At 39.3% G+C, this 17589-nt stretch overlaps 1 protein-coding gene across 3 annotated transcripts in view; it reads right to left on the reverse strand.

The window, feature by feature from the left end:
• LOC115216398 (putative ferric-chelate reductase 1) overlaps positions 1–17589 on the reverse strand; it is a 107589-nt gene that overhangs the window by 13071 nt on the left and 76929 nt on the right. For all 3 annotated transcript variants that reach the window (XM_029785698.2, XM_029785697.2, XM_036506590.1), the window contains 5 exons: positions 14277–14381; positions 8556–8709; positions 6445–6567; positions 4513–4628; positions 970–1056 (listed from right to left, as the gene is read on the reverse strand). In XM_029785698.2, coding sequence (XP_029641558.1) covers positions 970–1056; positions 4513–4628; positions 6445–6567; positions 8556–8709; positions 14277–14381 — 585 coding nt within the window. The remainder of the gene's footprint in view (positions 1–969; positions 1057–4512; positions 4629–6444; positions 6568–8555; positions 8710–14276; positions 14382–17589) is intronic.

Here is a 17589-nt window from a genome sequence, read left to right on the forward strand (position 1 = left end):
CTAGATTCCCTTGTTCGAAAATATAAGGACTCAGATCGCGTCATATAGCCAGCAGGAGACGATGACTCCTGGGGCTAAATTACAGCAACATTAGTCCTAAGCCAGGACTGCCATGTTATGTTGGCAAACAATCTTTACGACAAAGTACTGTTGCTGAATATCTCATGTTGTGAGATTTAGAAATAGTAATATTTAAGGTTTGTTGTTCAAAGTTCAACAGGTCAGCTAAATATAATTTTTTTCAGAAGAACCATTCACCATTCAGTTTATTCATTTACTGTACCATTCATACACATTCTCCCAGAACTTGTACGCTAGTGACGTTTACAAGTGGTTCATTGTCCAAATTTCATTTCTCTAAGTAAACTGACTCCCAGTCACTTATAGGTTCACAGTCTGCTCGTGGTTCATGGATCAAATTTCAGCTCATTTTGGGAGTTTAATTTTATTCAGGAAAAACTATTCATTATACAATTTGTTTGTTTAGAGAACTGTTCATATATTGGTACCCCATTGCACTTTATCTTATCGACTTTGAAGAGATGAAAGGCAAAATCAAATCTGGCAGGATTTGAATCCAGATCATTAAGAACAACAAAGTAAAGCAATTTGCCAAATGCCTCTAACGATTCTACCAATTTATCACACTTTTATTAATGATAGCTGTTTCTAATAGTAGTAGTAGTATAGACTGATGATTTTATATTCTCTCCCTGTTTATTTCAGTGTTCCTTTCTGCTGAAGAGCGTAGGTTCGAAATGTAAAAGACTTTCTCACTCCCCGAGCGTTAACCTAATACATCTGTTTGTTTGTTTACACATTCGTCTTCGTCTTTTGTTTTGTTTGTTTTGTTTTTTGGTAAATTCCAACTATAGAATGATGATGATGGTGGTGGTGGTGATGATGATGATGATGATGCAATGATGATGTTGCAAATGACAACAGATAAAGAGAAGAAGGAAGACTTACCTCAACATATCCTCCTGCATCCACAAAGAAAAAGATGAAAGCCAAAATCATGAGCACAAACACTGACACCATACATGGCCAGTAGACCTGAAAAGACAAAAGAGAGAAAAGAGGGGTTCACTTCTAATATCAGGGGGGTGATCAGGTGATATACAGAAAACATGGGTGAGTTAAAATGAAAATAACTAGAAAGAAAAGAATAAAGGAAAATTAAACTGTTTATAAAGGCACAGTAAAGAATTTGGATGGCAGAGTGAAAAGGGTAGTTTAGGCCCGGATTCGGTTGTGGGGTAAGAACGAGGCTTCCTGACATGTTCCTGTAGTAGCATTCATCCACATGGATCAAGATGACTCCAGCCAACAGGTTCACCAGGTCCTTCATGAGTGCTGACTGCAATGTTTAGGCATAGAGTTCATGTTTGGGATTTCAGCAGGAATGCAGGTTCACATATGGTCCTGTGAATTGGTCCTGTATTCACACTTTGGGATTGCATGATCGGTAGCAGCTCAACTTGTTGACTATCAACCATCACTGAAAATTTGCTGATCAAGTCACCACTGATTACTGGGGCAGATGTAGCCTGTCTTTGAAGTGGGCTCTAGAGACATGCTTTAACAAAAGCTAAGGGGAGCTTGGAATTTCTGAGGGTTCAGACCAACTGCTTGGCACCCTGCGCAAATGTCATCTAATTTAGTCCCAGGCCAAACAAAGCTTTTATAAATGGCAACTGTTGTATATATGTATATGCGTGTATATGTGTCAGTGTTACAGTTTCCTTGCTTTGATGTCATGTGATAGTTGTAAATGAGTGTCACCACCACACATTCGGGGTCCATTTCCAATCTCATAAGGAAACTTGTCTGGTCATGTCAAACCGTCCAACCCATGCCAGCACAGAATGCGTTAAACGATGATGACGACTTGAATCTCAGCTCAGATGTATAATTATAATTTGGTCAACAAGTTGTCTCATTCAGTGTATCTTACTTTCCAAGTGTAGTGAATCCCAGTTAAGTAAATCAAGGGAGGTTATTCTCTTATTTACAAATCAAGTTACTTCCCTTACAATGGCTAAAACAAAGCTAGACATGGTAACATAATTTCATTAGTATTTCCTATCGAAAAGGTGATTTATTTTAATAAGAATATGAGTTAGAAACCAATATTAATTAAAAATCTAATGGCTTCGGGAATGTCTCATTAAAGATTAGCTCTAAAATCGAATTACGTGAATCTCAGAATTATCGAGAATTTTAAAATATTCCTGTCACGTACCATTAACTCTAATTAATATGCACACAAACCATGAAACCATTTAGGATACAAATTACTTTATCAAATATAATGCTTTTTTATTCACATTGTTTTGAATTAATCATGCTTTATCTCATTGCTTCGAAAATCGATGATGTGACTGCTTATTTTTGAAATGACCTTGTAGGGTAGGTGCAAGAGGCCTGGCTTCTCCTGGCTGGTTTGAATATAGAACAGGGAGAATTTTGGCAGCCGGCCAGATAGGGCCAGTTTAAATGCTAATCTAATGGGTTACTGGAAAAACAAATGGAAGGCGGCGAGCTGGCAGAAACGTTAGCATGCCGGGCGAAATGCGTAGCCATATTTCGTCTGCCGTTACGTTCTGAGTTCAAATTCCGCCGAGGTAGACTTTGCCCTTCATCCTTTCGGGGGTCGATACATTAAGTACCAGTTGCGTACTGGGATCGATCTTATCGACTGGACCCCTCCCAAATAATTCCGGGCCTTGTGCCTAGAGTAGAAAGGAAAAACAAAACGGGTTCCCCGGGTTACCTTTTTTCCTTTCTATAAATAACTTTCTGTGCTGGTTTTAAAGCAGACATGCTAAATAAAGAACAATGTGTATAGGTTCTGGATGTGGGTATAGGGGACGGGTGGGAAGACTAGGCTGTCACAGCTGGAGCATCATTGATTCTAGTTGACCTTGACAGCAGCTGACATTAGGTTAAAACCATCACCACTATATAACTGCTGCTGCTACTACTACAAGTTTGTCCTTTGTTTTGCTGTTACGTTCTGCTGCTTGAAAATTCAATATAAGTGGGGGAGGTGGTGGTGCAGCAGCTGTTGTTTAGTGTTGTCCAACTTTCACAACATGGTGGATTATGAGTTTTGCACCACAGCAGTTGTAAATGAGTATCGTCATGATCATCATCATCATACAAGCAAGGTAGTTCGTTTTTGGCTGTTGCAGAGGACACGAACCCAGAATCTCTGAGGGCACATGCTTCGACAATGAAGATCATTTACAACCGTTATTTAATGCCAGCGCCGGTTTGCCTGGCTTCTGTGCCGGTGGCACGTAAAAAGCACCATCCGAACTTGGCCGATGCCAGTGCCGCCTTCACTGGCTTCTGTGCCGGTGGCACGTAAAAAGCACCAACCGATCGTGGCCGATGCCAGGCTCCCCTGGCACCTGTGCCGGTGGCATGTAAAAAGCACCCACTATACTCTTGGAGTGGTTGGCGTTAGGAAGGGCATCCAGCTGTAGAAACACTGCCAGATCAGACTGGATCCTGGTGCAGCCTCCTGGCTTCCCAGACCCCGGTCGAACCGTCCAACCCATGCTAGCATGGAAAATGGACGTTAAACGATGATGATGATGATGAGACAACATGAGTTGCAAATGGGTATCACCATTGTCATACAAGCAAAGTTGTTCATTTTTGACTGTTGCAGAGAACGTGTCGACCAAGTCACCACTGATTACTGGAGCAGACATTGCTTGATTTGAAGTGAGTCAGGCTTTAACAAAAGCTAAGGAGTACCTCAATCTCAGTAGTCATCCAGTATTCCGGACATTGACCCAGAATCTCTGAGGGCATATGCTTCGACAATGAGAGTCATTTGGAACCATTATTTGATGTCTAGATGACACGAGTTGCTAATGAGTATCACCATTGTTATACAAGCAAGGTAGTTCGTTTATAGACGTCTGTGAAAATTATGTCTAGTTAAGGGAAATGTCTAGTTAATGCTCATAACAGGAAGGTCATTTGGCTGTAGAAAATCTGCCTCAACAGATTCCATTTGACCCCATCACAAGCATGAAAAAGTGGATGCTAAATAATGATGTGTATACAGGCTTGGCCAAAAGTCACCTGACAGTAAATAAAAACCATTTAATTCCAAGATTTATTTATATTAACAACTGAATGAATTTAATAACAGCATCTAAACAGAAAACATCACGAAAATTCTTCAAACTGAAGTCCTTCTTGAGTGACACATTTTCATGTACAAATCAATACAGAATTACAAAATTCACAACATCAAAATCTCGAAGCTATGGGATAATACGTGATTAATTCAAAGCAATGTGAATAAATAGGTATTAGATTTGATGGAGTAGTTTGGATGCTTAAAGGTTAAATGCAAGGGAGTAAATGCTCTCAGATGCTGTCAGAACTGAGATGAAATCTTCCTATCAAAGAGGAGAATGATCACATGAAAGGCTGTGGAAACAGAAAAGAGAAACATAGAGCAAAAGAAAAGCGAAACAAACTTACCACAAACCAGTATCGTTTTTCAAGGAAGCGACTGTTGGGCCACATTCTCTTGTAGTACATTGACATTAAGCAACCAATAGGAGCACAGACTATCCAGGCCAATATCATCAGAATTACTGCAAAAAAACACAATAATATAGGAAGAATATCTGAGAAAATGTTCGTCTTTTAAATGAGAGCATGTTATTTCGTCATAGGGACACAGATGCTGAGTCGGATATGTCCTTAAATGAGATCAAGAAAGCGAATGTATGGTGGCACTAAAGTGGCAGCCTGAAGAGAAAAGAGCAGCAGGGCACTCTACAGCCACATAAAGGAGCATTGGCAAGGAAAGGACAGAAGGGTGGAGAAGCTGGAATGGGACCAGAACAGTCACAGAAAACAAAGCTGGTTGGAGAGATTGTATTGCAGCCTTATGTGCTTCATAGTACAGAGAGAACTAATTAATCAAATGATAATATGCTAACAGTAGCAGGTCTTAGCCAGAGTTATTGATACCCGACTTGGTTGTAGTTTAGTAGTTTGTGAAGAGTTTCAATGTTTTAGTGCTGTCGTTCATGAATCAGGAAGGAGAATTGTGAGATTGTTTCTTTGATATGTACTGTAACTGTGCCGGTGGCACGTAAAAAGCACCCACTATACTCTTGGAGTGGTTGGTGTTAGGAAGGGCATCCAGCTGTAGAAACCTTGTCAGATCAGACTGGAACCTGGTGCAGCCTCCTGGCTCGCCAGTCCCCAGTCAAACCATCCAACCCATGCCAGCATGGAAAGCAGATGTTAAACAATGAAGATGATGATGATGATGATGGTTGTGTTTCCGAGCTATTGAAAGAGAGAGACTTCATTGAAGTGACCCATTTAAAAGATGTCATGATAAGCAATGCAGGGTTTGGCAGGATATGAAAATCAAAATCAAAAGCAAATCAAGATCGAAATCAAAATGGAAATAGTTGTTGTGACCAATGCCAGTGCCACCTGACTGGCACTCGTGCTGGTGGCATGTAATAAGCACCACTCAAGTGTGGGTCAATGCCAATACCGCCTGACTGGCTTCCTGTGCTGGTGGCACATAATAAGCACCAACTGAACGAGGTTGATGCCAGTGCCACGTGACTGACTCCCCATGCTGGTGACATGTAAAAAAACACCCACTACACTCTCAGAATGGTTGGCATTAGGAAGGGCATCCAGCTGTAGACACCTCGCCAAATTAAATTGGAGCCTGGTGCAGCCAACTGGATTTCAAATTGAAGTTATAGCTACAAAACATACATAGTCTTTTTATTTATTATATACTGTTTATTTATTATTATGTACTTTTTGTGATCTAGATATATGTTTTATCATATATTTCATTTTTTCTATATGATATGGTTTATGGCTATCATTGTTTGAATTACATGATAGTGGTTTTTCTTTAATTTTTATATATTATATATTTATATTGTGAAATTTGATTTAATGCTAAATTGAATTTTTCCCTGTAAGTTTGGAGTTATACTCTCTATTATTATTATTATTATTATTATCATTATTATTACATATATATACGACAGACTTCTTTCAGTTTCTGTCTACCAAATCCACTCACAAGGCTTTGGTCAGCCCAAGACAATAGTAGAAAACACTTGTCCAAGGTGCCACACAGTGGGACTGAACCTGGAACCATGTGGTTCATAAGCAAGCTGCTTCCCACACAGCCACTCCTACGCCTAGTAGTATATAATGAGACAAAAGCTACCCAGATATATAATAGAAAATCTTATCATGATTCCTTTTGCATGGGATTGCCATACAAGGATGGGCCAAGTAGATCATCACAGTCCCAAGTCAGTTCATATTCAGATTTACTCCACACCTGGACAGGTGAGACACCCATGTCTTACTTGTTATTAAGATTTGGTGAAAAGGATCGTTTATATCACTACTTACCATGAGTTTTAGCAATGGGGTATCTTGAAATACCAGAGATATCATCCGTTTCTGACATGTCCACTTCTTCCACTGAGACAATTGGTACACGACCAATGCCAAGACCATGTTCTGTCTTCTTACCTGGAATACAAGAATGCAGAGTCAGTTAAACTATTATTCTTATCAGTATAATCAGAACTAAAACAACCTACCACTTCTACTACTACTGCTTATAACAACAACAACAACTACAAACTATAATCACTGTTGTCTCTATCACAAACATCACCCCAAACTACTAAAAATTTCACATCATTTCAAACACTGCTACAATCCAGTCTGTGGGACACCACCAAATTCTTAATCAGTGAATTCCTCCACCTCAATCTCACTATGTAATAATTAGTTCCATGCTGTCGTCCTCATCGTCATTATAATTACAGTAATTCCTCGACTATTGCAGGTGTTACATTCGAAGACCCCACCTGTGATAGGTGAAAATCCGTGAAGTAGAAACAGTACTCTACTTATTCTTTTACTTGTTACAGTCATTTGACTGTGGCCATCCTGGAGCACTGTATTTTAGTTGAACCAATTGACCTCAGGACTTATTCTTTGTAAGCCTAGTACTTATTCTATCTGTCTCCTTTGCCAAACCGCTAAGTTACGGGGTCGTAAACACACCCGCATCGTTTGTCAAGCGATGTTGGGGGGACAAACACAAACACAGAAACATATACACACACACACACACACATACCAATATATATATACATGACAGGCTTGTTTCATTTTCCGTCTACCAAATCCACTCGCAAGGCTTTGGTCGGCCCGAGGCTATAGTAGAAGACACTTGCCCAAGGTGCCATGCAGTGGGACTGAACCCAGAACCATGTGGTATATATACAGTAATCCCTTGGCTATCATGGGTGTTACATTCCAACTCCCACCAACCCCCATGATAGGTGAAAATCCGAAGTAGAAATAGTACTGTACTGTACACTCTTTTTTTTTTATATAATTTGTATATATTTAATTATAAATGCAAAACAACACCACAGAGGAATCAACGTAAGCTTAAATAATAAGGATATATGAGAAGTGGGGGTGCTGAAAAGTTCCTGGCTTTGGGTAAAAGAAAATACAGGAGAATCAATTAATTATAATTTTATTCAACATATTCCCCTCTCGAATTCACATACTCATTGCAGTCATCCTTCAGTTTTTCTAAGCCTTGTAAAAGAACTCGGAAGGTTGGATCACCAACCAGGCCTTTCATAAAACCCTTAAAGCTAGGAACTTTACAGCACCCCCTCGTAAGTATATCTGGTCTACCCTTCATACAACAATAAAAACACTGTAGATACATCCTATTATTACTACTTTTGTTATTGTTGTTGTTGTTTAATGCCACATCAGCCCTGATCAAGCAAGATGATCTGGCTTTACCCATACTCGTCGTAATATTCAGATAAAGTGTATTCAAGACTCTTATCCAATGTGTCCTTTTTTTTATAATACAATAGAATGATGACCCCTTAAACAGTGTGGCATGGCACACACTATTTGGTGGTAAGGCTCCAGTTCAGGAATATAGAGGAGTATGGAATTATCCTTAGCCACCACAATTCTTAGATTCCAAGCAAAGAAAGCTATTACTTCCTTACCATGAAGGAATGTGATGATTCTGGTTTCTTACCAAGAAAGGAATGCCTGATTCCCTTTTAATAAAGGAGATACATCAGATTCCTAGCTAGAAAAATTGGAGTTCCCAGTTCTCTTCCAAGAAAGGAGATCCAGGAACTCCCTACCAAAAGAAGGATCTCCTAGATTGCAGCCAAAAAGAGAATCCTGGTTGCCTACCAAGAGACCCTCATTCCCCACAAAGAAAAAAAAAGGATTACCTAGTTTACACAAAAAAGGATACCTAGTAGGAGTACCCTACAAAATAAATGTACCTAGTACTTTGTTCTAAGACAGCATGCTCCTGTCTTCCTATCAATCTCCATGATTCCCACCAAAAATGGAGCTGCTCCTGATTGGTAATGTCTTGGTAGGGCCATCTCACAAGGAGATATTGTACGGGTTTGGGTTCTCTGATGGTCTTAAAGAGAGAAATCTGAACTTACCGTCCCATGCTTTACCTCCGCCCAACAAGACGTGCCATTTGCCTTCCTTCAACATGTAGTCATGTTTGTTGCCAGCACTTTTCTGGATACGGAACAAGCATCGTAGACGGTTGTTGTAGTGGGATCCAGTTTCAAAGACAATTCCTTTTTTGGGCTGATGGAGAGAGAGAGAGAGAGATTATGAAAATATGAGACACAAGGAAGACGGAAAGAGAAGGAAACAGAAGGACAGAGAAAAGAATTAAAAAGAGCAAGAAAAGAGGAGAGAGGATGAATAAGAGACAAAAAGAGCAAGAAGGGAGAGAAAGAGAGAGATAAAGGCATAAGGAAGAAGTGAAAGAAGAAAATAGGGGAGAAGTGAAAAGAAAGAGAAAGAGAAACGAGTAGAAAGTGAAGAGAAAAAATTAACAATAGTTGGTGATATTAAAGATGTTTTATTAAAATAGTTTGATTAATTGAGTGAATTTTAATAATTTCCGTGGTCAGTCTGTGACTTAATATAAGTAAGACCAGTTCTGACCATTGTTGTGCTCAATATGTGACTAAATATTATGTATCCTATATACATTAGTTGGACTGATGTCATCTTAATTGTTGCTTTCACCACATTTCAGCTGTTGTTTGCTTCAGCCTTCTTCAGGTAACTTCAGGAGTTGAATTCGGTTGTAATTTCAACAGAAGACACTTGAAGAAGGCTGGAGAAAGTAACAGCCAAACCATAGTGAAAGCAACAGTCAAAATGAGAACACCAGTCCAATAAATATAAACAGGATACACATAATAAATTCCTCATCTTAGAAATATAGAATTACATGTGTCTAAATATATCAGAACCAGATCTCTTAATTACCTGTGATTTTTGTGTGATTGAGTGCATTAGGGGACGAGTCCTGGTTACATAACAATCAGTATTGGCTAGTAATTTATTTGTCCTTTTGGTCAATATTTGGGACACTGACCACACAGCAAATAGCTAACCAGTCTCCCAGTTTCCATCACCCCTCCTCCAGTGAGATTGTGGAAAATCTGAAATAATCAACTTGGGTCTATTACCACTACTACAGGAAGGACTGCTGCCACAGGGCCATAACCATGACCACAGAGCTTTTGGCACAACAAGGTTATCACCCCCACCACTACTTAGATATAATGTAGAGTGTCATCATCACCAGCACCACCACCACCACCACCATTTAACATCTGTTTTCCATGCTGGCATGGGTTGGATGGCTTGACAGGAACTTGCAAGGCTAGGAGCCACATCAGGTTCCATTGTCTGTTTTGGCATGGTTTCTAAGGCCGGATGCCCTTCCTAATACCAACCACTTCATAAAGCGCACTGGGTGTTTTTTATGTGGCACCAGCACCAGTGTTATCATCATCATAATTGTTTAACGTCCGTTTTCCATGCTAGCATGGGTTGGACAGTTCAACCGGGGTCTGGGAAGCCAGGAGGCTGCACCAGGCTCCAGTCCGATCTGGCAGTGTTTCTACAGCTGGATGCCCTTCCTAATGCCAACCACTCCATGAGTGTAGTAGGTGCTGTTTACGTGCCACCAGCACAGGGATCAGAGGAGACTGGCAACGTCCACAATCGGTTTGTTCTTTTTATGTGTCCACCAGCAAGGACACCAGTTAAGTCAAAAAAATAAATGGATCTAAGGTCCTTCCCAAAATATAGGCTCGTGAAGCTGGTTTCTAAGATTCTGCAGTGTATGTATTCTCTCCTTGGATAGGATACCAGTCTCTCACAGGAATACTCATTTTTCCCAGATGAATAGACTAGAGCAACGAGAAATGAAGTGTTTTGCTCAAGAACACAATGTGTTAGCCAGGAATCGAAACCACAATCTTACAATCATGGGTGCAACACTCCTAACCTCTAAGTCATATGCCTCCACAGTGTGTGATGTGGTGGTTATGATATAACTGGTTGGCCTATTAGATAATGGTGTGTGGGAGGAGGGATGGTCACAAGGGAGAAAGACGAAAAAGAAAGCAAAGGAGAGAAGGAAAGTGAGAAAGAAGGAAAACGAGAACAAAAAGGAAAGAAAGAAAGAAAACAAGGACAGGTGAAACGGAAGTAAAATGTGGAAGAACAAGAAAATGAAGAAAGAACAACAACAAAAAGAAGAATTAGAACAAAAAGAAAGAAAACGGGATGGACAGAAAAAAATGACAACAAAAATAAGAACTAAACAAACAGTAGTAGTGGTGGTGGTGGTGGTAGTGGTGATGGTGGCAGAGGTGGTGGTGGTAGTAGTAGTAGTAGTGATGGTAACAGTGGTGGTGGTGGTGGTGGTGGCAGTAGTAGTAGCAGTAGTGAAGGTGGTGGTAATAGTGGTGGTTGTGGTGGTAGTAGTGGTGGTGGTAGTAGTAGTGGTGGTGGTGGTAGTAATGGTGATGGTGGTGGTGGTAGTAGTAGTAGTAGTAGTAGTAGTAGTAGTGATGGTAACAGTGGTGGTGGTGGCAGTAGTAGTAGCAGTAGTGAAGGTGGTGGTAATAGTGGTAGTTGTGGTGCTAGTGGTGGTGGTGTAGTAGTAGTGGTTGTAATAGTAGTAGTAGTGGTGGTGGTGGTGGTTGTAATAATGGTGGTATGGTAGTGGTACCGAGAGAAGTAGCAGACAAAGCTATGAAGTGGGCACCAAGTGATCTGAACTACCCAGGTGCATTATTAACGTAGTCAATGATAAATACCCTGGATACTACGATATACCAACTTGTATCCTATAATGTTATTGGAATCTATTGACATATATTGGAAGATGGCCAAAAACATTGATGTTCTTTGCAGAGATTAAGGATTTGAAACGATTGAGAAATTCTGTTGAAATTGGTTGATTCCAAGCCAATCACTTGTGTTTCGACATGTCTGTATAAACTTTCAATAATTCTTTGACATCTTGGAAGGTGGCCAAACGTCGTTAAACTTGTACTTTTACAGGAAGTGCGGTGAGAATAGAATGGTAGGATGGCAGGAAGTGTAGGGTATCTGATTTAATTGCCAAATAGCATTTACATTACGTCCTTCTATGTTCTGAGTTCAAATCTTGCAAGAACCAACCAACCAACCAGCAAACCCTTATGTTCCTCTTAAACTAAAAAAAATAAGTATCAGTAATATACTGGGGTTAGTCCAGTCAATAATATATGGTATTTACCAGTATATAAAAATGCACCCCTATAATAAAACTATAATTTGTAAAAGAAACAATTTTAGTATGCTCCTTCATATGCTTTATTGAAAGATATTTTGACCCTCTCAGACCTAGGCCCTTGTGTCTAACTACCCTCCACCTGTGCTGCTGAACAAACCATATAAATAGTTTTAAATACAGCTCAAGAGTAATGAGTGCATGCACACTAATAGATAGAATCACAAAAAAATTCAGGAGAATAATAATAATAATAATAGGTCTATCTCTCAACTACTGTATATGTACGGCAAACTAATGGACAGAACCACAAGAAAATTCAGAGTAAAACGATAATAGGCCTTTCTCTTAACTATCATATTTGTTGACTCAAATCGCTACTTCCCTCATTTTCACCAGTTTGATTGTCCAAATCACTCACTGCCAGTGTAAGTGTATTCCTAAAGAAGAAATATCATCAATAATTTCCTCAACTGCAGTGACTCTAAATTCGTTGGAACCTATATATTTTGAAGACAAAATGTTTTGTAGTATTGGTAAATTGCATCCAACATCCATCATGGATGACCTAGCATTTTGCTTGACCAGTGGGTCGCTGAAATAACCACTTTACCGGGGTTTATTTTATGAGACCCTACAATGACAACATTCATACAGAAATTGCTACAAAGATCCAAAGAAACTAAAAAAGGGACCTATTGGTATTCTTTTTTTTACTTTGGATGGTCAAACCCCCTCAAAACAAAACCACTTAGAATTACTGAGTTTACAGAAGCCCATGTGGCTGCTTTGAGGGAGAGTGCATTGGCCAAGTGGTTAGGGCGTGGTACTCACGATCACAAGATCATGGTTTCAGTTTCCAGACCAGGTTGTTACATTTGTGTTCTTGAGCAAAACACTTCATTCTTTATTTTGTTGGCCCAGTCCACTCAGCTGTAAATGAGTAACCCTGAGGCAGACTGGTATTCTATTCAGGGGTAAAGTTGTGATCTTGAACACTTGTGCACCACAGAAACCAGGTAACCAGACCTCTGAGTTCTGGGATTCACAAAAGTAATGTACTAGTGTTGAGGACCATGATGAAATGGTCACTTAACCCTTTTGTTACCATATTTCTGTTGAGATGCTCTGTGTTTCTTTCAATTAATTCTAAATATAACAGAATTTAGTAAAATAACTTAGTTATCATTCAGCTAGTATTAGGAACATAAATTGTGACTAAGGTTTGGTGGAAGATTTTAATTCAAAACTTCTGAAAGCAAGACATTTGTACTACAGAGCCAGAAGTGGTTTCAGCCAGGTTAGTATCAAAAGGGCTAAGAATATTGTTTCTCTGTTATATATTTTAACTCTTTTGTTACCATATTTATTTTGGAATGCTCTGTGTTTCTTTCAATTAATTTTAAATATAACAAAGAATTTAGTAAAATAACTTAGTTATCATTCAGCTAGTATTAGGAACATAAATTATGGTTAAGGTTTGGTGGAAGATTTTAATTCAAAACTTATGAAAACAAGACATTTGTACCACAGAGACAGAGGCAGTTTTAGGTGGGTTGGTATCAAAAAGGTTAAAGCAAAAGGTTTGTTGAGTAACACTGGGCCCTATGGCTAAACAACAGACAACTGAAGAGGTGGCAAAAGTGACACACTGATAACTGTGGAACTTATGTACTGGGCCTGAGATGATAAAAAAAAAAAATCAAATGATCATGGTTGGAGAGCCTTTAATTACAGGTCGACTTAATTGAGGATGGTCCACAGTTTAACCCTTTAGTATTCAGATTACCATCATCATCATCTTTTAGTGTTTATTTTCCAAACTGACACGGGTTAGACAGTTTGACAAGAGGTGGTCAGTTGGAGAGCTGCCCCAGGCTCCAGTCTGTTTTTGGTTTGGTTCCTTCAGCTGGATGCCATTCCTAATGTAAACCACTCCATAGAAAGTGGTGGGTGCCTTTTACATGTCACCAGTACTGGCCACAACTACAATTTCACTCAGCCTGATATCTTTTCAAGCACAGCAAATCACCAAACTTCTCAGCCACTTGTCATCGCCTCCATGAGACACACATCTGAAGATCATCATCATCATCATCATCAATGATTTAACATCCGTTTTCCATGCTAGCATGGGTTGGCAGGTTCGACCAGGATCTGGGAAGCCAGGATGCTGCACCAGGCTCCAGTCTGATCTGGCAGTGTTTCTACAGCTGGATGCCCTTCCTAATGCCAACCACTCCGTGAGTGTAGTGGGTGCTTTTTACATGCCACCGGCACGGAAGCCCGTCAAGGTGGCGCTAGCATCAGCCATGTTCGGATGGTGCTTTTTTATGTGCCACCGGCACAGGTATCAAAACTCGTCAACTGTTATTGACATTATTTTGAATTAATCATAAATTATTTTGTGATTGGCTACTTTTAGAATGACCTTGTACAGTGGGTGTGAGGGGCCAGCACTGGTCAGTTTTGAACATAAAGCAGGTAGAATATTTTGGCCAGATCTGACCCAGTTTAAATGCTAAAAGCTAAAACAACAACATTAACTGGAAGTAGCTCTACTTACCTCGTCTAATTCCACGATATCGTTTACTCCTCTGATGTAGGAAAGTGAAACAGATACAACTCCATGTTTGAAATCCTCAATGCAGTCAAACGCATAGTCATCACCCTGGATAACAAAAAGAAACTCAAATTATCAGACATCATGGCTATCTTGGGTAGATACACACCTGCTGTCATTACCCCATCATCATCATCACCAACATTTTAACATCCACTTTTTAATGTTTGTATGGGTTCTAGGGAATTTTTTTTTAAGTAGATTTTTCTACAGCCAGATGCCTTTCCCATCACCAACCCTAACCTCTTTCCAAGCAAGGTAATATTTCCCTATGGCCAGACATGTTTTTATAGAAGACTGGAAAGAAACAACACTGCTTGTTTGACAGTGACACTCATTTACAACTATCACACAATATCAATTCAAAGAAACACACACACACACACACATATATAGGGATGTGTGTGTGTGTGTACATACATAATGTCCGCCTTCCGTGCTGGCCTAGGTTGGATGGGTTGACAGGTGTGGGCAGGGTAGAAGACAAAACCAGACTTCTGCCTGTTTTCACTTAATTTTTACAGCTGGATGCCCTACCTAACATGAACCACCCTGAAGAGTGGACTGAGTGCTTCACTCTCTCTCTCTCTCTCTCTCCTCTCTCTCTCTCTCTCTCTCTCACACACACACACACACACACACACATTCAAATAAGAATGGGGAAAATTCTTCAAAGTGTTGCCCCAGCATGGTCGCAGTCTAATGACTGAAACAAAATACGAATTAAAAATTAGACCATGGAAACTTAGGAAAGCTCTGGCATAAAAAGTGAAGCACAACAGATACAAAAAAAATAATAATAATAAAAAATAAAAATTACAAAAAAAACCCATCCCATTCATGGTGTGTTGTGGAAATATGCAGGGAAGTTAAAAATATATAAATATTTAAAAAATGGAAAAGAACAAAAAGAACAGCTCATAACGACAATGAGGTGGGAGTGCCAAAGGTGTTAGAGGGAAGAGTAGGAGGAGAGACAGATTGGAAATAAAAATGTAACAAATACATTCACAAAAAGAATCTCTCTGCAACAGATTAAAACACAAGAGAAACAGTCATGAGTCTTGCCTTTTCAGTTTTATCTTTATTTCATTTTATTTCACTCCAATATTTCAGAAAACAATGGAGGCACATGGCACAGTGGTCGGGGTGTTGGTTTTGATTCCCTGGACTGGGCAACGTATTGTGTTCTTGAGCAAAACACTTCATTTCACATTGCTGTGGAGGTGCATGGCTTAGTGGTTAGGGTGTTGGACACATGATCCTAAGATCGTGGTTTCAATTCCTGGACCGGGCAACGCATTGTGTTCTTGAGCAAAACACTTCATTTCATTTTGCTCCAGTCCACTCAGCTGGCAAAAATGAGGAATCCTGCAACAGACCATCCTCCTCTCTATGTAGGAATATATATACGTACATGTGTGTGTGTGTGTGTGTGTGTGTGTGTGTGTGTGTGTGTGTGTGTGTGTGTGTGTGTGTGTGTGTGCATGTGTGTGTGTATACACATACACACACACCAGGAAACTGGTCCTATGCTTCCTACAGAGTAATGTGGACTAACCCATTTCACATAACATAAGTGGTAGAGCAAGGAGTCGCATGGCATAGGGGCTAGGGTGTTGCACTCATAATCGCAAAATCATGGACCAGGCAGGGCATTGGGTTCTTGAGCAAAGCACTTTATTTCCCATTGGCCCAGTCCACTCAGCTGTACATGAGTAACAACCCTGTGATTGAATGGCATCCCATTCAAAGGAACTGTTGTTATCTTATTTATACCCCTTGGAAAACAAGTAACTAGTTCCATGAGTTCTTGGATTCAAGACGGTAAAACAATGTGAAACAATTGGTAAAACTCCTCACAAAGTTCCCAATGGTACTTAGACAGGTGCCATTATATTGTGAGTTCAAATCCTACTTGAGTTAAGATTACTTATCATTCCCCCAAGGCTCATACTCTCCCACAAAACTTCTAACCTTGTACAGCACAGTTGTAACTGTGTGGTTCACAAATGTGTTCCAAACAACATGCTCTCAGGTTCAGTCCCACTGTGTGGCACTTTGAGCTGAATAAAATCTTGAGAAGAGATTAGTGAATGGATTTCAGAAACTGAAAGAAGCCCATTGTATTTGTATGTTTGTATATGTGTATATGTTTGAGTCTTCTTATTGACACCACACAGTAGACGTAAACGAGTGTCACTGACCTACAAGCAGTGTCCTTTGTTTTCAATCTTTTGTGAAAACACATCTGCCCATGAGGAAATATTATTTTGCTCAGAAACAGGTGAGAGTTGGCAACAGGAAGGCCAGCTGAACATAGAAAGTCCACTTCAACAAATTTCCTTTAACCCAGCTGTTACCAACGTTATTGCACTCGCGACCCCTTATGCAAGAGCTTGAAACCCAAGCGACCACCTACTATCAGCAGCTTGATTTACATTTTAATCAATTAATATTATCCCAAGCCACTTCTCAACCACATAGTCATGTTTGTATATATATGTGTGTGTGTGTGTGTGTGTATATATATATATAATATATATATATATATATAATATATATATATATTATATATATATATATTACGGAGATGTACTCGCATAGCAAGTAATCTGATCTGAGATCGTGTGCTGAAACGAAAACAATTGCAGCGTGGAAGGTGTTTATAAGCCATTTAAGAAACACAGACATATATATATATATATATATAAGCAAATAATTATAATAATATAGAATCTGGAGACTTGTTCATCCTCAAAAATTATTTCTTTTTATTTTACAATTCCATACAAAATATATATATATATATATTACAGTTCTATATTTAAGAGATGAGGAATTATGTACATTATTTACATTGGACAGATATTTGTCCTCATCTTGTTTGTTATTAACACAATGTTTCGGCTGATATACCCTCCAGCTTTCATCAGGTGTCTTAAGGAAATTTCGAACCTGGGTTCTCATTCCTAAGGTATTTTTCGATGTTATTATTATTATTACTATTACTCAGGTCACTGCCCAGAATCGAACTCGGAATCTTGGGATTAGTAGCCCGCATTCTTAACCACTACGCCATATGCCCACGGGCATTCCAAAGTTGTCTGGAGGCCATGGTTGAAGCCAATGGTGATTTTATTGAATAATTTACTCTTTAGTATTTCAAAATATTTTAATGTAATTTTGGTAAATATATCTGTTAAAATGAGATGTCAGTGTTATTTTCATTTTTATGTAATTTAGACAATATATT

The sequence above is a fragment of the Octopus sinensis genome, linkage group LG10, assembly GCF_006345805.1.
Source record: "Octopus sinensis linkage group LG10, ASM634580v1, whole genome shotgun sequence".
Taxonomy (NCBI): Eukaryota; Metazoa; Mollusca; class Cephalopoda; order Octopoda; family Octopodidae; genus Octopus; species Octopus sinensis.